Source organism: Antedon bifida, chromosome 9 (genome assembly GCF_963402885.1).
Source record: "Antedon bifida chromosome 9, ecAntBifi1.1, whole genome shotgun sequence".
Lineage (NCBI taxonomy): Eukaryota > Metazoa > Echinodermata > Crinoidea > Comatulida > Antedonidae > Antedon > Antedon bifida.
This window is the reverse complement of record NC_136234.1, coordinates 18,348,069-18,365,036: the sequence shown is the minus strand read 5'-3', so window position 1 is coordinate 18,365,036 and position 16,968 is coordinate 18,348,069. Positions and strand designations below refer to the sequence as shown.

At 35.2% G+C, this 16,968-nt stretch overlaps 4 protein-coding genes across 4 annotated transcripts; 2 read left to right on the top strand and 2 right to left on the bottom strand.

The window, feature by feature from the left end:
- Positions 1–337: 337 nt before the first annotated feature.
- On the bottom strand, positions 338–6,942 carry LOC144852356 (PHD finger protein 10-like). Its single transcript, XM_078710139.1, has 12 exons — positions 6,786–6,942; positions 5,506–6,419; positions 5,140–5,267; positions 4,733–4,816; positions 4,196–4,332; positions 3,811–3,939; positions 3,422–3,531; positions 2,952–3,087; positions 2,360–2,479; positions 1,962–2,070; positions 1,312–1,424; positions 338–931 (listed from the first exon to the last, which is right to left on the bottom strand). Exons 1-12 carry the CDS (start codon positions 6,831–6,833, stop codon positions 680–682), a joined length of 2,280 nt encoding a protein of 759 aa, XP_078566265.1. The 5' UTR covers positions 6,834–6,942; the 3' UTR covers positions 338–679.
- Positions 6,943–7,366: 424 nt separating this feature from the next.
- On the bottom strand, positions 7,367–8,351 carry LOC144852294 (fatty acid-binding protein, intestinal-like). The gene is made up of 2 exons (XM_078710068.1): positions 8,307–8,351; positions 7,367–7,882 (listed from the first exon to the last, which is right to left on the bottom strand). Exon 2 carries the CDS (start codon positions 7,858–7,860, stop codon positions 7,468–7,470), a length of 393 nt encoding a protein of 130 aa, XP_078566194.1. The 5' UTR covers positions 7,861–7,882; positions 8,307–8,351; the 3' UTR covers positions 7,367–7,467.
- Positions 8,352–10,902: 2,551 nt separating this feature from the next.
- Positions 10,903–11,319, top strand: LOC144852298 (cellular retinoic acid-binding protein 1-like). Its single transcript, XM_078710072.1, has one exon. The coding sequence runs from the start codon at positions 10,903–10,905 to the stop codon at positions 11,293–11,295; it is 393 nt and encodes a 130-aa protein (XP_078566198.1). The 3' UTR covers positions 11,296–11,319.
- Positions 11,320–15,134: 3,815 nt separating this feature from the next.
- On the top strand, positions 15,135–16,833 carry LOC144852018 (fatty acid-binding protein, intestinal-like). Its single transcript, XM_078709693.1, has 2 exons — positions 15,135–15,378; positions 16,246–16,833. The coding sequence occupies exon 2, from the start codon at positions 16,259–16,261 to the stop codon at positions 16,649–16,651; it is 393 nt and encodes a 130-aa protein (XP_078565819.1). The 5' UTR covers positions 15,135–15,378; positions 16,246–16,258; the 3' UTR covers positions 16,652–16,833.
- The last annotated feature ends 135 nt before the right edge of the window (positions 16,834–16,968 follow it).

The window sequence follows — 16,968 nt, the reverse complement described above, 5'->3', positions numbered from 1 at the left end:
CGTTCTGTATTTCTCAATTTTAATATCACATAGCACGTTATGTTATAAATTATTTATTCTTATTTTTTGAGTATGTGCGCCATTTTCGTTACGTCGGTTCAAAAGATAGCTCCGTCTATTATAAATATAAACCATTGCAACAACGTTGAAGCGTGGTTCCCACTAGAGACGCAACGCGACTGTTCGAATAATCCATTGGTCAAATCACTTTGCGTTGCGTTACGTCCTATTGGGAATCAAGCTTTATTTTTCAATAGTCATGAAATAAGAACTTGAGAGGGAGATGAGATGATGAGAGGAGGAAGCGCTGGTGAGGGGAAGGGAGCCATTTTGTAAAAAAGTTTGTTTAGATGGCGTTATAGTAGTTTTATTTTCTCGTTTGAAACATGCTTATCTGTATCCTTTTGGAAGAGTGCTTTACTGTCATTGGCTCATCCTTCAGATAGAAGTTTAAGTAGTTGACCCTGTCCAATAAAAGTATTTATACCATTAAAAAGAGTTTTGTGCAGTATGATCTCCTTTCTTTGCTGGCGTTGTAATATGAATTTAATCAGAGTAGGTATATACTGTAAATGCAAGACCCTCGACTGAGATGGTTGAAGATATTCAACACATACATAAAACAAAGAATGAAAACTGGCCGTAAGAACTGTTAAACTCCTCTACCGGACAGTTACAGTTACAGATCTCTTTTCTTAGCTGTTCTTCTCCGTTTGGTAGGTGGTGGAGTTGCAGAAGGTGTGTTAACAGGCTCAGGAATTGGAGTAGCTGCAGCTGCGGCCGCAAGAAGTGCTGCCGCAGCCAGTTCTTTCTCCTTAGCCTGGGAAGCAAGGCAACTTGGACATGCCCACTTCCCGGTTGGAATTTCCTGCAGACCAACGCAAAACGTGTGGTAACCCCGATCACAGTCATCGCAAAACATCATCTTATCCTGTAAATTAAGATTAAAACAAATTTTATAAACAAGCGTAATCAAAGGTTAGTTTATTTAAATCCAGTTTATAGTATTTCAATTCGGTTTGACTGATTACTTTGTAAGAAATCACAACCCATTATGTGAGTGAGAGGTCCTGGTGGTAGAACAAGTCTTCTTGGTAAGGACTATAAACCATAGGTCCAGTGTACACATCTAGCTCATGTGCACTTTAAAGAACCTAGTACATCTTTCGAAACGAGTAGGAGGTTACCCCGGTGTACTAGTTCACACACAGCCACTGATCATAACTGGGCACTGGGAGACTGAGGAGGTTAACCAGGATAAATACATTCAATATTAACATTGGTGTTATAAACGTTGTATGAACCACTAACCTCATCTGTAGGCTGTCCACAACAAAAGCAGGTTTTGCATTCCATACACTGCCATGGATAGGTTTTAATTTCATTTACTAAATCATCATTCATTTCAAGACAGCTAGGATGTCCTAAAAAAGTAAATACAATATTTATTGATGAGGTGGGACCATGGAGCTATAAAATTAATTTGTTTTCTCCATGGTGGGACCACTCAGCTTATGTAATTGATAGTATCAAACATAATGCACGCTTATATGTGTGAATCTGATCAGTTAATGTGCACACATTTACACACAACAAGAGTTTACTAAACGAGTTATTTATAGTAACTACATACAGTATTGGGACGCCCCTATTAAAGGAATGAACGGGAAACAATACAGTAGAACCTCTATCAAGGGTACACCTTTGAACTCCTCAATAAGGGTGTTCCCTGAATAGGGGTTCACCGTAGTGTTAAACATATACTTCCCACGTTCATTTCACAGAAAAGTGTTCCCCTAATAGAGGTGTCCCAAAGAATATATGTCCCAAGGGATATATATATAAGTTTTAACACTACAGTCTTATTCAGGGACCTGAGTTCTACTATAATATAGTGCAGTAACTATGTTACTGCAGTAATTGTTTTACTCCAGTAACCGAGTACAAACATGAAAACTTACCACTGTTGTCACACTGTGCACAATGAATAAGCTCTTCTGGTATATTGAATTTGTTGCATGCTTTATCTTTCAGACAAAGACCACAAATGGCATCATCTATTACTTTTGGCTAAAAGAACAAATGATATTAAACTACTAATAACCCTAACCTCATTTTTTTTTGTTCTGACAGCTCACTCAGTTCTGACTAGGACGCATCGCAAGTACATAGATACAATTCAAGGGAATTGACCAATGACAGACGACAGTTTAAATAATCCACTGTTTGTGATTGGTCAAAGTGCCCATAACTTATTCACTACCATATTTGGGCATATCACTAATATACTTGGGCACATCACTACCATATTTGGGCATATCACTAACATATTTGGGCACATCACACTTCTTTTGTATACCTTGTAAGTTGGCATCATCATCTGGTGCTGTTCCTTCTGAGGCGTCTCCAACTGAATCATGTGTATAGCAGGGGGAGGAACATTACTTACTGGAACAGCAGAGGGAGGTTCTGGTGTACCCTAAATAGAAAAAATATATTCATATAGGATTGTTATATGATAATGAACAATTCAGTCTCACTGTACGTCGAGTTAAAATGAGGCAACAGGGCTAGACACTTAGATATATTGTTTTTTTTAATTTGCCTTTTTAATGTCACATAATAGTTATTCACTTTGACCAAAAATTGTATCCAAAAAAAATTATTTACCTGAAAAAACTGTAATTTAAAGCAAAAAAATTGACTGGAAGTCAATGGGTTTTTGGTTGAATTTAACCATTTATTTTGTCTTTAGTAAAAACAGAATTTATTAAAACTGCAAAATATCTTATTCAAAGTCTGTTTCATGCTCTATCTACATAATCAAACTAGTGTGATATATCTAAATATGGTAGTGATATGCCCATATATGGTAGTGATATGACATAATCATGTCCATATATGGGCACATCGCATAAAGTTTGATAGTGTAGCTTTAGAAGATTTCGTACAGGCTCACTGATATCTGATACTGGTTCCTCTTCATCCTCCCAGCCTGGCCTGCCTAACCTCTTCTGGTCTTGCAAGTGTACTGGCCCATACAAAGCTGTTGTAAGGGGAAAGTAGTTCAACTCATCTGGGGTATATCTATAATGTTAAATAATAAACCATTAGTCTGGTTTTTTTTTTTTTTTTTTATTAAACCATATTTAAAGAACCCTAAACAGTCGAGCATGTGCTCAAAGGACTATACAAAAATATACAATACACTATCTATACAATACGTAGTAATTTTTCTTTTGACACCGCATTTCTCAGTTTGGAGGGTAGCATAATTAGATAGGCTAGTGCTCTGTAGATAAAATGTTAAATTCATTTAGCTTAATTGAATTGGTTAATTTTTATTACAAAAGTCAAGGGTTTGTAAAATACAACTGCACCTACACTTAACATAACAAGATTGTGAAAATACTTAACATACTTTCGATAGAAGTTTTGGTATTGGCCTGGAATAAGCGCCACAGGATAACCATCTACTTTAGTTATCTCTTTTTTAGTCTGTTTTACTCTGTTTTTGGAAACTTGGACAACCTAGAAATAAAAATATGATGTTATTGGTTTATTTTTATATTTATAACTTATGTGCGTAATATTGGGGTTAACAAATCTATAGAATCTATGTTATTCCTTATGACCATTTACACACAACATGGAGCGGTTGGGTGGTTTTCACTCACGATAGATACAGATTCTACGTGGGACAAGCTATGCAGTTTTCCGCTTACCATAACAGTTCGTCTGTGTAAATTGGACATAATGGGGGTTTTACTGTATTTACAAAGAAATATTGAGTACAGTATGTTTACATACCATGGTCTGCATGTCTAGAAAATACTGCCTTTCTTCTTTGCGTTCCCGCATTAATGATGCGTTGTATTCCGCCGCTTGTCGTACAGCTCGTTTAGTGTACTCCTTCACTTTTTCTGTGTCCATAGTCGGCTGTAAAATATCTTGTGTTATTAAAATGAGATATATACTAAACTAAAGATTACTAATACACCTTTGTTTTAAAATATAATACTCTTTCTACACTATCAAACTATTTTGATGTACCCAAATATGGTAGTGATATGACATCATAGTATATGGGCACATCATATTATTTTCACACAAAGTTTGATAGTGTAGACAGAGCTTTTTTGACTGCATTTTATCTTTCTCACATAAATATACTTTATACATTATAACTACTTACAGCTTCATATTCTTTATGCTTGTTACTAATATTCTGTCTTTCTTTTTCTTGTAAAACTTTCAGATAATCAGTATATTTTTTATTATAGTCTTTGGCCATCAGGTCATACACATCTTCTGATTTTAATGCTGTGAGCCCTAAAGTACAACAAAAGTAATTTATCCATTTGTTGATGCAGCAAAGAAATTAAAGCTTAAGTCAATATATTTTATCTTTAATCAAATTTCAGATAGTTTCAATATTCAATTTGAGTTTTTTCGAGCCGTTCCTTTAGGCAGTTCTATTCAAGAGGGAAGCATTAGGAAACAGTTACCATGCGGTAGCTTATAGTTTACTATGGCTGAAAACATGGGTATTTGCGCATACCCTAAAGCACATCTGGGAAAAGAGAATCTATGAAAACATTTGCTGATAAATATTGAGATGCATGTACTGTAGACAGTAGTTATCGTGAGATGAGCGGCATTTTTTGTAAGAAATATTTCTTTTTTAGTACCTACTGTAATAAAAGTTGATCATCCACAATGATTAACTTACCTAGAGTAACCTGTTCTTCTGTTACTACGCCTCGTTCTCTTAAAAATTCCTTTTCCTTCATTTCCATCACACGCCTTTCAAGATCTTACAAAAACATCAAATATTTATTAAAACTTGAGACGCAGACAAGAAAAACATGCTCATTCAGTGGCGTAACAGCTATGAGAGCTCACTGGCTAAACACAGAGGACCCAGAGCTTAGGCGGCCCCAGAGTATGAGAAATGCAACTACCAAGGGTTGGAGGACTCCTTAGGAGTGCAAAACCAGGGTCCTTCGCCCACTGTGTTACGACACTGAGCGGATTTAGCCAGCTATTTTGGATTGAAGGCATTTGAAATGTCTACCATTTCTCAAAGTTAGAATTACACCACTTATTACTATTATAAATGTCTATCAAATTACATACCTGGGTATTTTCTCTTGAATGATGTAACTCCAAGGTATTCACAGATCTGTTCCTGTACAAAAAACCACTCTCCCATTATTTCAGGTGGCCATTGATACTCAAACAGGTTTTCAGGAGGCATACACAAGCTGGAAATATAAATGATCAAATGTAAAGCTCTGTCTACACTATCAAACTACTGTAGTGCCTAAATATGGTAGTGATATACCCAAATAAGGTAGTGGTATGACATCATCATGTCCATATAAGGACTGTAGATAGAGCTTTATAAACAATTTCATAAAAATGTTATACATAACATACGGCAACACTGTAACTAATTATTATTTATTTTAAACTTAATTTTTTGCGAAATAATTGCTGTACCTTTCTTCTTCTTCTGCTTCTTCAAAATCTCCCATTGTTCTTCCATTTTCTTTCTTTGTTTCATTCTCGGTTGTAATCATTTTCTTTGTGTGTTTTTCTTCACTTTCTTTATTATCTATCGATCCTTCTCCAACCTTACTTCCATCCTTTGCTGGTGATTTTTCCATTTCCTTATCATTCACTTCCTCTTTCTCATCACATGATTCTTTTTCCGCATCACCCTCCTCCTCTTTCTCATCGCATTCCACCTCTTTCTCATCACCCTCCATCACTTTCTCATCACCCGTCATTACCTTCTCATCACATTCCACCTTTTTCTCATCACCCACCACCTCTTTCTCATCACATTCCATCATTTCATCATCACCACCCTCCTCTTTCTCATCACCCTTCTCCTCATCACACTCCACATTTTTCGAATCACACTTTGATCCATTGTCTTGTTCACGCTCCTTTACTATTTCTTGATTACTCTCATCCTTATCTGCTTGACAAGGTTCACATGGACTATTAACAGTTTCCAAATTTGTTTTTTCTACTTCACCACAATCCTTGAGTCTTAAGTCCAATGACTTAACTTCATCCAAATTATCAATATCACCTTTGCTTTGTTCCACATTGTCTACATTTTGTAAGCCCTCTTGCTTATTATCACAACCAGCCGTTGCAGCACTTTCTTCTATTTTATCACACACTTCTGTTGAGGCATGTTCTTCTGTCATAGTTTCTTTAATGGTACCATCATCATCACCACCTGTATTTTGAGTGATCATTTTAGTATCTTCATCTACTTGATTTTGGCATTCCATTGTTCCTTCTGTTTGCGGTGGTTTGTTTATGTTTTCTTCATTAAGCCTAGTTTCTGTTGTGACTACTGGAGGCGTAGTGTCGATGGTTGTGGGTACAGGAGTTGGCTAACAGAAGGTTTACAAAAAACAATAATTAATAAAAAAGAAATTTGATATAGGCCTAATTATTAATATTTAGGCCTCTAGGCCTAAGGGTTAGTGTCAAATGTGCAAATAATATTGATTATAGATATTATTAATTGGTAAAACAGCATACATCTTATATATTGTTCATTCAGAACAAAACAAAACGCTCAGTTCCAACATAACAATCCGTTCCATTGTATTTACCAATGCTAGGCCTGAGTCAAGGAAGCTAACTCTAAGGTTCGTATGCTCTCTCGCTAGGTCGTCCATCACGTTACCGGGGCAAGTTTATTGAGCCTAGCTTTGAACCTAAAACTAAAGATCATAACGAATATTCTGACAAACCTGATTCTCATTTTCTATTTCAGTATTTCTTTTGATTGATAAATCCATCTTCAAATTCACATTTGTAATTACAATTCTTTTGTTATTCTGTTTCTTTCATTCATTCAGCGTCTTTTTTTCTCTTTGTGTTTTTTTGTGTTCGGCCGGCAAGACTCGACTATTGGTGGCGCTGTATAAACTTTACGTATGGCACGCCAAAAGTGAGTGAATAAGAACGCGAAAGTTTATTATTTAGTACTTCATCAGAGAGACAACCAAATGTCCATAATAAAACGTCTTCTATCACTACTGTCTATTCGTCATCGTATTGTAATCATTATCATCATCGTTGTACACAAAATTTCGTAAAAAATTAAAGAAACATAATATCGATACCAAGATCAATCAACTTTTATTTTCAAATCTTCAGATCATTTTTAATTATTACAAATAAACATTTCTTCTGTTTTTAGCTTTACGCCAAAATAACAATAATATTAACCATATAGTTAGCTACCTAGTATTTTAAACGGTTTATTGTTACAGAACTACAATTGTTTATTTTCAGAACACAGTGTATTGGGACACCTCAATTTTCTTTTTTTTTTATAGTTTTTTTTTTACTTTTTCGTTTGATGTTTTTTCATTCTGTTCTCTCTGACAACAATTTTCTTATTACATCTTAACGAATATTTTGATTCGTCTAGGCCTTGTTGAAGAATCTCTTTGCAGAGACGCCACCGAAGTCAAATGTCACGACCATCTGTCCGCCGACGATCTCACGGGTCAACGAGTTGCCACCTTGTCCTTTCATTACCAACTTGTCTCCGTTCCATTCTGGTGTGACTTCAATGTCTTTGCCTCTCAGTTGCTTGATGTCTGCATCTACAAATGGTGTACCGATGGAGAATTTAGCCTCTCGTGTTCCAGCAGCCGTGGTAGTATTGATGGTGAAGCTGTCACCACTTTGGGTGATGGATACAGTAGCGTTTTCGTCAGATGGTCTCTTTTCTGCTGGAACTTTGACGGCATCAAGAAGTGCTGAGAGACCTTCACTCTTGGCGAGGCTCCAGGTTCCGTTGAAGTTTCCAGGCATGATGTAGTGGTTGGTTGGTTATCTGGAGTGTATGAAACATAATTGATAAAATGTTGTCATTATAGATACATCAAACAAACACTCCCTGCTGATTTTATGCAGGGAGTAATAAACCATTATTATTTAGAGAAAGAGAGAGTTCCTATGCTTGCCATCAACTTAAAATCATATTTATATTGGTTCTTCCCGCATGTTTAGAGCTCTAAAGGAACAATAACTAGCAAGCAAGCGTCTTGCAAACTATGGTAAATTAATAATGGTGACGTCACGGGCGTGGAAATAACACGTTCCCAAAGATACTGCAAGTCACTGTGCGTAGAGCATAGAATAACAGTCGCACTCGACACAAAACTATTTCGAGTTTTACTAAAACTTAACAAAAACCATGACTTAATACTATTGCTGAAATTATAAAATTAATAATGAAATAATAATTCAAAACTTACCAAGTTAAAGAAAGAATGGAATAAGACTGCAAGTTGCTTGTCGGTTCAAACTGGTGTGACTTTATCGACTGATACGCGGACTTATATACGATATATGGGTCTTTCATGTACCGAAAGCTGGCTCATTACACCTTTTTATAACAGACTAATAAATCTATTAGACGTGTAATTATCAAGTAAATTGTTGGTTTATGTAACGATAATGTTATTATAATTAATACGTTGATTTTATTACCATAAACACGATGACACCGATCGAATTCAAAGTATGCATTGATATCATTTGATTATCATTATATAATAACACTTTGATATATTCTTTGATCTTTATAACATTTTATAGGTTGATACATGATCTTTATCAGTAAAATGAGTTTGGATTAGTCATTCTGAGTTATGAGACCATTTTGAAGGGTGGTATCAGAATTCACCTTGTACTGAGCTATGCACCATGACCGTTTTTGTTTGTTTGTTGTTTTTTTTTTGGTCCCTGGTTTATCATTATTATTATTTCTTTTTTTTTTACTGGGTAAAATCTTCATGTGCAAAGATTGTTCAGTGGCGGATCTAATGCTTTGTAAAATGAAATACTGATCTTAGCCTAATTCTATATTTGAATTTTATTGGCAGAAATATAAAAAGGAAGGATTTCTTCTTCTACAGAGCTCCCGCACAACCCGACAACATCAATACAGTATATTAAATATCCAAATAACAAAAAAAATATTATAAATAACTTATAAAATTCATTTCTAGCTTTGGTTATAGGACAAAACTTAACATTAAGCTCTGTCTAACACTATGAAACTTGTGCCCATATATTGATGTGATGATGTCATATCAGTACCATATTTGGGTATATCACTACCATATTTGGGCACAGCACACATTTTTGTCAAACTAGTTTGATGTATAGTGTATGTGTAGACAGCAGAGCTTTAGAACCGAATCTGGTAGAATAAGCGATTTAGTATTCAAAAAATATATTTATTATAGTTAAGGCAGCTCGGTACTGTATCTGAATAAAAACACGGAGGCCTGGACGAACAAAAATGTCTTATGCTTGGTTCCCACTAGAGACGCAACGCAAGGACGTAAGCGCAACGTAAGTAATTTGACCATTCACAAGCGACAGTTCGGATGATCAATCACCGAGTGTGATTGGTCAAATCACTTACGCTGTGTTGCGTCTCTAGTAGGAACCAAGCATAAAAGGCGTAAAAGGCCCACTCAGACAGCGTCGTCCGACGAGGCCCGACAAGTCGTCTCGTCGGAAGAAAAATAAACTTGTTTAAAGTTCTCGCGACGACCTAAAGACTACGCCCGACGCTATCTCGAGACGACTCGTCGGGATTCAACTCACACAGCACCGACGAGTCAAGACGTTTTGTCGGGCCTCGTCGTACGACGCTGTCTGAGTTGGCCTTGATAGTTATGTGTATAGGATGTCGATGCCGCCCAAAAGTTTATGAGAATAATTAACCACAAATGTAATTACAAAGGGCACGGGATTACTGGGTAAAGTTGGCTAGACACACACACTCAACAGAAATGGTCCGATATCTCCTATTACCTCTACTACCACCTATATCTTTCAATCCATCAAATTGAAAAAAGACAAGGAGAGACATGATAAGGCTACATCGTTATGTTTTATGATTGTTATTCTTCAGTCGGTAATATTTTTTTAATGTTACCATAAGGACCACTGTGTCTACATCATAAAGATAGAAGATCGATTAATATATTTATCTTGATAACATTTTCTTTACAATTAATGTCATCATAAGATTTGAATTTTAAATTAATAAAATATTAATGATATGACGAAATGTTGGAAATCACCTGACGGTAACATCAAATGGGTTGGAATGTATAAAAGCACAATAAGAATCCACCTTCAGCATTCAGCTTTTAGCACATCTACAATTCACCTCTCAACACTAACTTGGTAAGTTTCTTCGATTTTGTTTTTACTGTATATCTCCAAGCACAGTATTATTGTTGGCCAGTAGCCTGGCTTGTTGTATTTTATTTTTTTATCTTTCGTGGTTAACCACCACCTTTATTCATTCAATGTCATAATTTTTTATACATCTTCTACCTTTTTTTTCTTCGTAATATTCTGTTTTTGTATCCTCTTTATTATTTAGATTTTTAACATATAGTACACTTAAATTAATACTATCAACATTACTGAAAATTATTTATGTTAAATCATATTTATATTTCATTATTTGTTAATACCTTTCTTTATTGATCATTACTTTTACTGACCAATGTGTCACACACTGCATGATTTATTTTATATGTGATTGATTTTGATATTGATTGATTGACATATTAAGTATATGAAATATAATGTCAGGGTTTTACGCTTTGTATGTGTAGTACCTTCTGTATTTCGGTGAACGAATGTTACCAAACTGCAGGTATCACTTGACATAGACCGTTCCAAAGTCGAGTTCCAAGTCAGTCGAACTCTATATGGGTAGCATTCAATCAATTTCCATTAATTTTGATTATTGCATAATTGTATTTTGTTTATAAATATTTGTATGGATTTCTTTCCAGAAAAAAACTTCAATTCTTCACTATGCCTGCCAACTTCAGCGGAACATGGAAACACAGCAAGAGCGAGGGTCTCGCACCTCTTCTCGATGCTCTTAAAGTACCTGCTGAAAAGAGACCTTCCGATGAAAGTTCCACCGTAGTCATCAACCAATCTGGTGACAACTTCTCCGTAAAGACAACAACAGGTGCCGGAACACGAGAGGCTAATTTCTCCATCGGTACACCATTCGTGGATGCAGACATCAAGGAATTAAGAGGAAAAGACATTGAAGTCACACCAGAATGGAACGGAGACAAGCTGGTAATGAAGGGACAAGGTGGCAACTCGTTGACCCGTGAGCTCGCTGGTGGACAGATGATCGTGACCTTTGACTTCGGTGGTGTTAGTGCTAAGAGGTTTTTCAACAAGGCCTAGAAGATGCATCATTAGAATTACTTTCACCTACGCAACAACTATACCAATGAACTAATACAATAAACAACAAAACTAATAATAAAACGCAACAATGTAATTCATCGGACTGAAAACGGAACTACTGAGTTAAAGTAACTAATTTTTTATCAAATCGTCTAACTTTGATTTACGCAATACCATCTTTACCATGAACTAGGCCTATAACTAATAACAATACTAGTTCTGTTAGTAACACAGCAGTTTAATCTGGAAACCGAAATAGCTAAAGTAACTCATCTTTATCAAATCTTCTAACATTTGATTTAATCTAACTGTAACTAGTAATATAATATTTTTGGTAATAGAACATGCAGTCCAGTTATCTAACTGAACACAGATAGATAAAATTACCTCATTTTATCAGATCGTCTAAAATCTAACTTCTGTCTAGACCTAAATCAGACTGTATGATTTGCTTTCAATGTTGTATTAATAGTTAATTAATAATCTAATAGAAGATTAATCAACTAAACTTGTGTATCAAATGTTATGGTAAATAGAAACAAATAAAAACCTGTGAATCTGCAATATGTTTTAGCATAATTTGTTGTTGTGAAGAAAGAATGTTGTTTTGTTTAGATTTATGCATTATCCCAGATAATGAAGACAAGTTATAAAGAGAGATGAAGAAACGAAAAGAAGATAACTCAAGTTGTTAGCATTTCAAAACTAGCCTGCCACCTACTCCCCTAATACGGTACAGCTATTTAGTCTTAGAGATAGAAAAAAGTGACTTTTTGAAAAATTCATAAAACACGCCCCCTGCGCATGCGTGGTTATTGGTGATCAAAGGTAATCGTACCACGTACTACTACATTTTTTATAAAGGTGACATTCTGAAATGTCAACAAGGTACCTGGTACAAGCACACACAGGCCTATAGGCCTACAAGTAATTTAATTTAAAAAAGCACACACATACACTTGAAATTGATCGTACTACGTATTCAGCACTAACTACATTTTTTTAAATAAAGGGGATATTCCGAAATGTCAACAAGGTACCTGGTACAAGCAAATAGGCATATACCAGTAAATGTTACGTTTAATAAAAAAAAAACCACTTGGAATAAAATAAAAAATAAAACACACTCTTGAAATTATAATAACTTATAATTATAACAAAAAGAAGAAAAGGGCTTCTATAAAATGTGTTCACAACTCGTCTCTCCCTCAGTTCCTAACACTTTGTAGCCGTATTACCAATCAACATTACTTAGGCTTGTGGTTTCTGATTGTTACTTCTATGGGCTCATTTTGAAAAAAGTTGTTTAGTAAAATTAAAATATACATTTCACTTAAGTCAATAACCATTTAAGGATTTCTCCTCCTCAAGAAAGGAGTATTAATAAAATGTTAATGGTGTTTTAGTTTCTCTAGGCGTGGGTATAGCCACTTCCCCCGAAGATATTAGACCCACCCTAAACTCTGTACAGACACTATACTATCATCAGACACTTTGGTTTTTTTTTTACTGTACAAATTCCAATTTATCGATCCGTTTGAAGATCCCAGTGACCTTCGACGACTATCTCTCTCTATGATTTTGTCAATCAAAATTACTATTTTTATATCCAGTTTATCTTCTTAAACTAACTCAAAATAATGTATATCTAATTCCAATATCACTGTAAATCACAGACAGCAAACGACGCGTACGATAAGGATACAAGCGTATCTTACGTTTTATGAATATGGTGTGGTTTATATAGACCACTTATCAACGATAATGACGGACTTTGCTGGGGATAGCAATTTGTATACGCTGACTTTTGTACAGATATTTCAGTTATATTTGCAAAGCGTCGCTGGTAATGGCGAACCAGTGGCGTAACGGCTATGGGTCAAACCCAAGAGCCCGGGATCTTATGGGGGCCCCTGAGCAGTGCCCAGAGAAAAATAGACATTAAAATATGTCGAAAAGGGCTAAAAAAAAGCCTGAGGCCTCCAGCGTTGGAGGGCCACTTAGGGTTCCCTCAGGCCTCTGCGTTACGTACGCCACTGTGGCGAACATAGCTAAATATTAAGTCAATTCAACCTTTAATATACAACGGCCAATATACACATATAAGCGGTAACGGTGTCGGAAAACCGCTCGTCCGCTCCGCGTTTTGTGTAAAAAATGGTCACAAGAAATAACAGATTCTATATTTTTAGTCGCGTGGACGCGACTCTATAGTCCACTATGTCGGTCGGTCGGTCGGTCTGTCTGTCGGTCTGTCTGTCGGTCCGGTATCACTATGCATTGTAGCACGCGACTTAATGGCTGTTGGCCTTGTTATTTTTCCGCTTACAATTTAACACTTAACGTTTTGTGGGTTGTATAAATTAGGTATTTGAAGCTCTCCATAACAATCGTACAAAATGCGAGGTTGGTGGTGTGAATCGCAATACCATCTTTACCATGAACTATAACTAATAAACGATGGTAGTTCTGTTCAATTCAACCGGTCTGAAAACGGGAATAGCTAAAGTAACTCATTACAGTATTATCAAATTTCTAAAATTTGATCTATACGCAATAACTAATAATAATAATAATAATAATTCAACATGTATTAGTTTCTATCAATGCTAAAAGCAATACAATAAAAAGAGTGGTAATATATAATGAGACAATACAAATACCATTAATAGAGGATCTTGCAAGAAGAGATTTCTTGTCACGCAAGACCCATAAACAAAAAGAAAAAAATACATTTGTATATATTTATATATATAAAATAAAAAAGTCATGACAACTCTAACTATAACTAATAATGCAATATTTCTGTTAATAACACATGCTTTCCAAATCAATAGAACTGAACACAGATAGATAAAATTACCTCATTTCATCAGATCGCCTAAAATCTGAATCTGTCTATATCAGACTGTATGCATCCAAATGATTAACTTTCACTGTTTTATTAATAATCTAATAGATTAAGATTAATCATAAAAATTGTGCATCAAAAATGTTATGGTAAATAAAACAAATAAAAGCATGGGAATCTGCAATATGTTTTAGCATATTTTTTTGTGAAAGAAAAGAATGTGGTTTTAATTCGATTTATTTATGCATATTTGAAGCTCTCCATAAATACAAAATGCGAGGTTCGAATCAATCAATTCAAATGATAATAAAACATAAAATTGAAATCTAAAAATAAGGAATACATATTTTATACATAATTCATTTTGTTCGCTATAACACCATTTTATTCAACTTATATGCAACGGTACACTAGTTTACATCTTACCATATGAAATTTCTAGGCATCTAGGTCTATTTGTCTGAACCTCTGTACCACATGGTGGGTTTGAAGTTGTTGGGGTGATAGGTGGGCTGGAATGGATATGAGATGAGGGAGGGTGAGAAGTGGAGATGAGGTGGAAGGTGGAAGGTGACGTAGCTATTTTCGGTTGAATGTTTTAAAAATATTATTTGCATAAGTTTAATTATTTAGAATTATTACTAAATTTTCTTAGTTTAAATTCCCACAGATCTTTTATTATAGCATAGCAACGGCCCACACCTGTGGATCGTACAAATCGTTCCATGAAGATGAATTTGCTTAGATAATAGGGTTATTCTGTACAAGTACCAAACTACAATCACCATCAATCAAAATCGTATTGTATATGATAGGAACGTGACGAAAAAGTCAATGGGTTCTCTTGGCCCTATAGGTCACCCTGTTCGAGGTGTTGATAACATATTGGCTTATACTAGTTCTATAACCTTTCACCGAATCAGCATTCAACAACACGAACGACTTGAGATAGACTCCCATCGATTACCCACCTTTAAATATTTGCTTAACTTGTATAATGTTTGCTGATTTAGCATCTAGAAGAATTATCAACCAATTACTGATCGTTTTTCGATGAGCTTGACCAATAGCAATAAAGCAATTAAGATGATGAAAGGGTGCTTCTTGTAGAATTATCTAAACATCAAAGTATATAAATTGGCATTAAATCCTAATTTTGCATCCTTGATCATCTCGACCAACCGATCAGTTAAACGCTCTTTTCTTTTTCTCTCGCAAGCAACAAAAAGGTAAGTACAATTATTGGTATAGGTTCTAACCTACAGTACAATAACTTATTCATCAACAGAGTACTTAATTAGATAGTTATTGCATGCTACCTATATTATTCAAGCTGTGAATAATCTGACTACTTTATCTACTATCCATATTATATAAGGTTTTTTTATCTGCTTTTAATATTTCTTTTTCTACAACAGTTTATGCTATTTTTGTATATTGCTTGTAATTTTTGTATTTGTACTTTTTTTTGTATATTGCTATTGAAATGTTTACCAAGTGAATGAATTAATTTAATGTTTGGTTGTTAAGTAAATTGTTATCAGCTCTACATTTTTTGAGGAGCTAACTATGTTTTTTGGCAAAAGACCAAAAGCCTTTATCGATTTACAAACTATAGACAACATTTGAAAACTTTTATTATAGAAATGAAGGTATGGATTGTTCTTGAAAAAACCATATCCTTCTTCTTTTATTTTAAAATGGTCCTTCGTTTGTGTTATGAGTGATATCACCTAAATTTGTAATAGTATTGGGTCAGACCAGTAGACCAACTTGAAGAAAATAGTGTTTATCTTGTATTTAAATTAGTTATACAGTATTGTATTATTTTACAGTGACGCATTATAGAACTCGACCAAACTATACAAACATTACCTTTGGCAGTGTAATCCGGTTGGGTAAATAAACCTTTCGACGGAATTAGATGGCTCGATAGGGTTATCTCACCCCATAAATTTCATCCCATTTACAATATTCCTGTCCTAATTTTTATCAAGATGTAGGCTAATGCACGTGCATGCAATTTGACTCACGATTTTATTCACACAAATTTAAATTGAGAAAATACTAATTTTGCAATTTTATTTTACCGATAGATTAAATTTCATCATGCCTGTTGACTTCAGTGGAACATGGAAGTTTGCCAGTGGTGAGGGTTTGGTAGCCCTGTTGGACAAACTGAACGTGCCAGCCGACAAGAGACCAGCCCAGGAAGGTTCAACGGTTGTCATCGCCCAGAACGGCGACAGCTTCAACATCAAGACAACCACAGCTGCCGGAACCAGGGAAGTTAGCTTCGCCATTGGAACCAGCTTTGTTGATCCAGACATCAAAGCTCTGAGAGGAAAGGAACTGAGTGTAACCCCAGCCTGGGACGGCGACAAGCTGGTGCTGAAGGGCGAGAAAGGCAACGGTGTAACCCGTGAGCTCTGTGGAGGACAGATGTGCGTTACATTTGAGTTTGACGGTACCAAAGCCAAACGATGCTTCAGCAAGGCTTAAGTTGTGCTTTTAAAACAAAGCTTGAACTTTAGATACCATCCTAGTTCAAATAGTCGAACAATAGATACAAACAAAGTTCTGAAACAACTTGGACATTATACAATGTATCTCAAAAACATCGAAATCAAGGAGGCTGGCGCTATCGACAACATTGTATAAACTGCACAATGTCTGTCAATATGCAACATTTTTGTTTAGAAAATTTGAAATAAAGAAATAAAATGTATTTTCTTGTTGTTTTCTTAATTTATGTTGTTGGTAACTAACGATAAACTTTGAAGATGATGACTATGATAATGATGATCATCTGGGATTTA

What these genes read in the sequence shown, in the direction of transcription:
- LOC144852298 (XM_078710072.1), top strand. Translation starts at nt 10,903, where the DNA reads ATGCCTGCCAACTTCAGCGGAACATGGAAACACAGCAAGAGCGAGGGT.
- LOC144852018 (XM_078709693.1), top strand. Translation starts at nt 16,259, where the DNA reads ATGCCTGTTGACTTCAGTGGAACATGGAAGTTTGCCAGTGGTGAGGGT.
- LOC144852356 (XM_078710139.1), bottom strand. Translation starts at nt 6,833, where the DNA reads ATGGATTTATCAATCAAAAGAAATACTGAAATAGAAAATGAGAATCAG. An exon ending in AGAAGAACAGGTTACTCTAG is followed by an intron (nt 4,333 to 4,732) that starts GTAAGTTAATCA and finishes GTTGTACTTTAG; the next exon opens with GGCTCACAGCATTAAAATCA. An exon ending in TACCAAAACTTCTATCGAAA is followed by an intron (nt 3,088 to 3,421) that starts GTATGTTAAGTA and finishes TTAACATTATAG; the next exon opens with ATATACCCCAGATGAGTTGA.
- LOC144852294 (XM_078710068.1), bottom strand. Translation starts at nt 7,860, where the DNA reads ATGCCTGGAAACTTCAACGGAACCTGGAGCCTCGCCAAGAGTGAAGGT.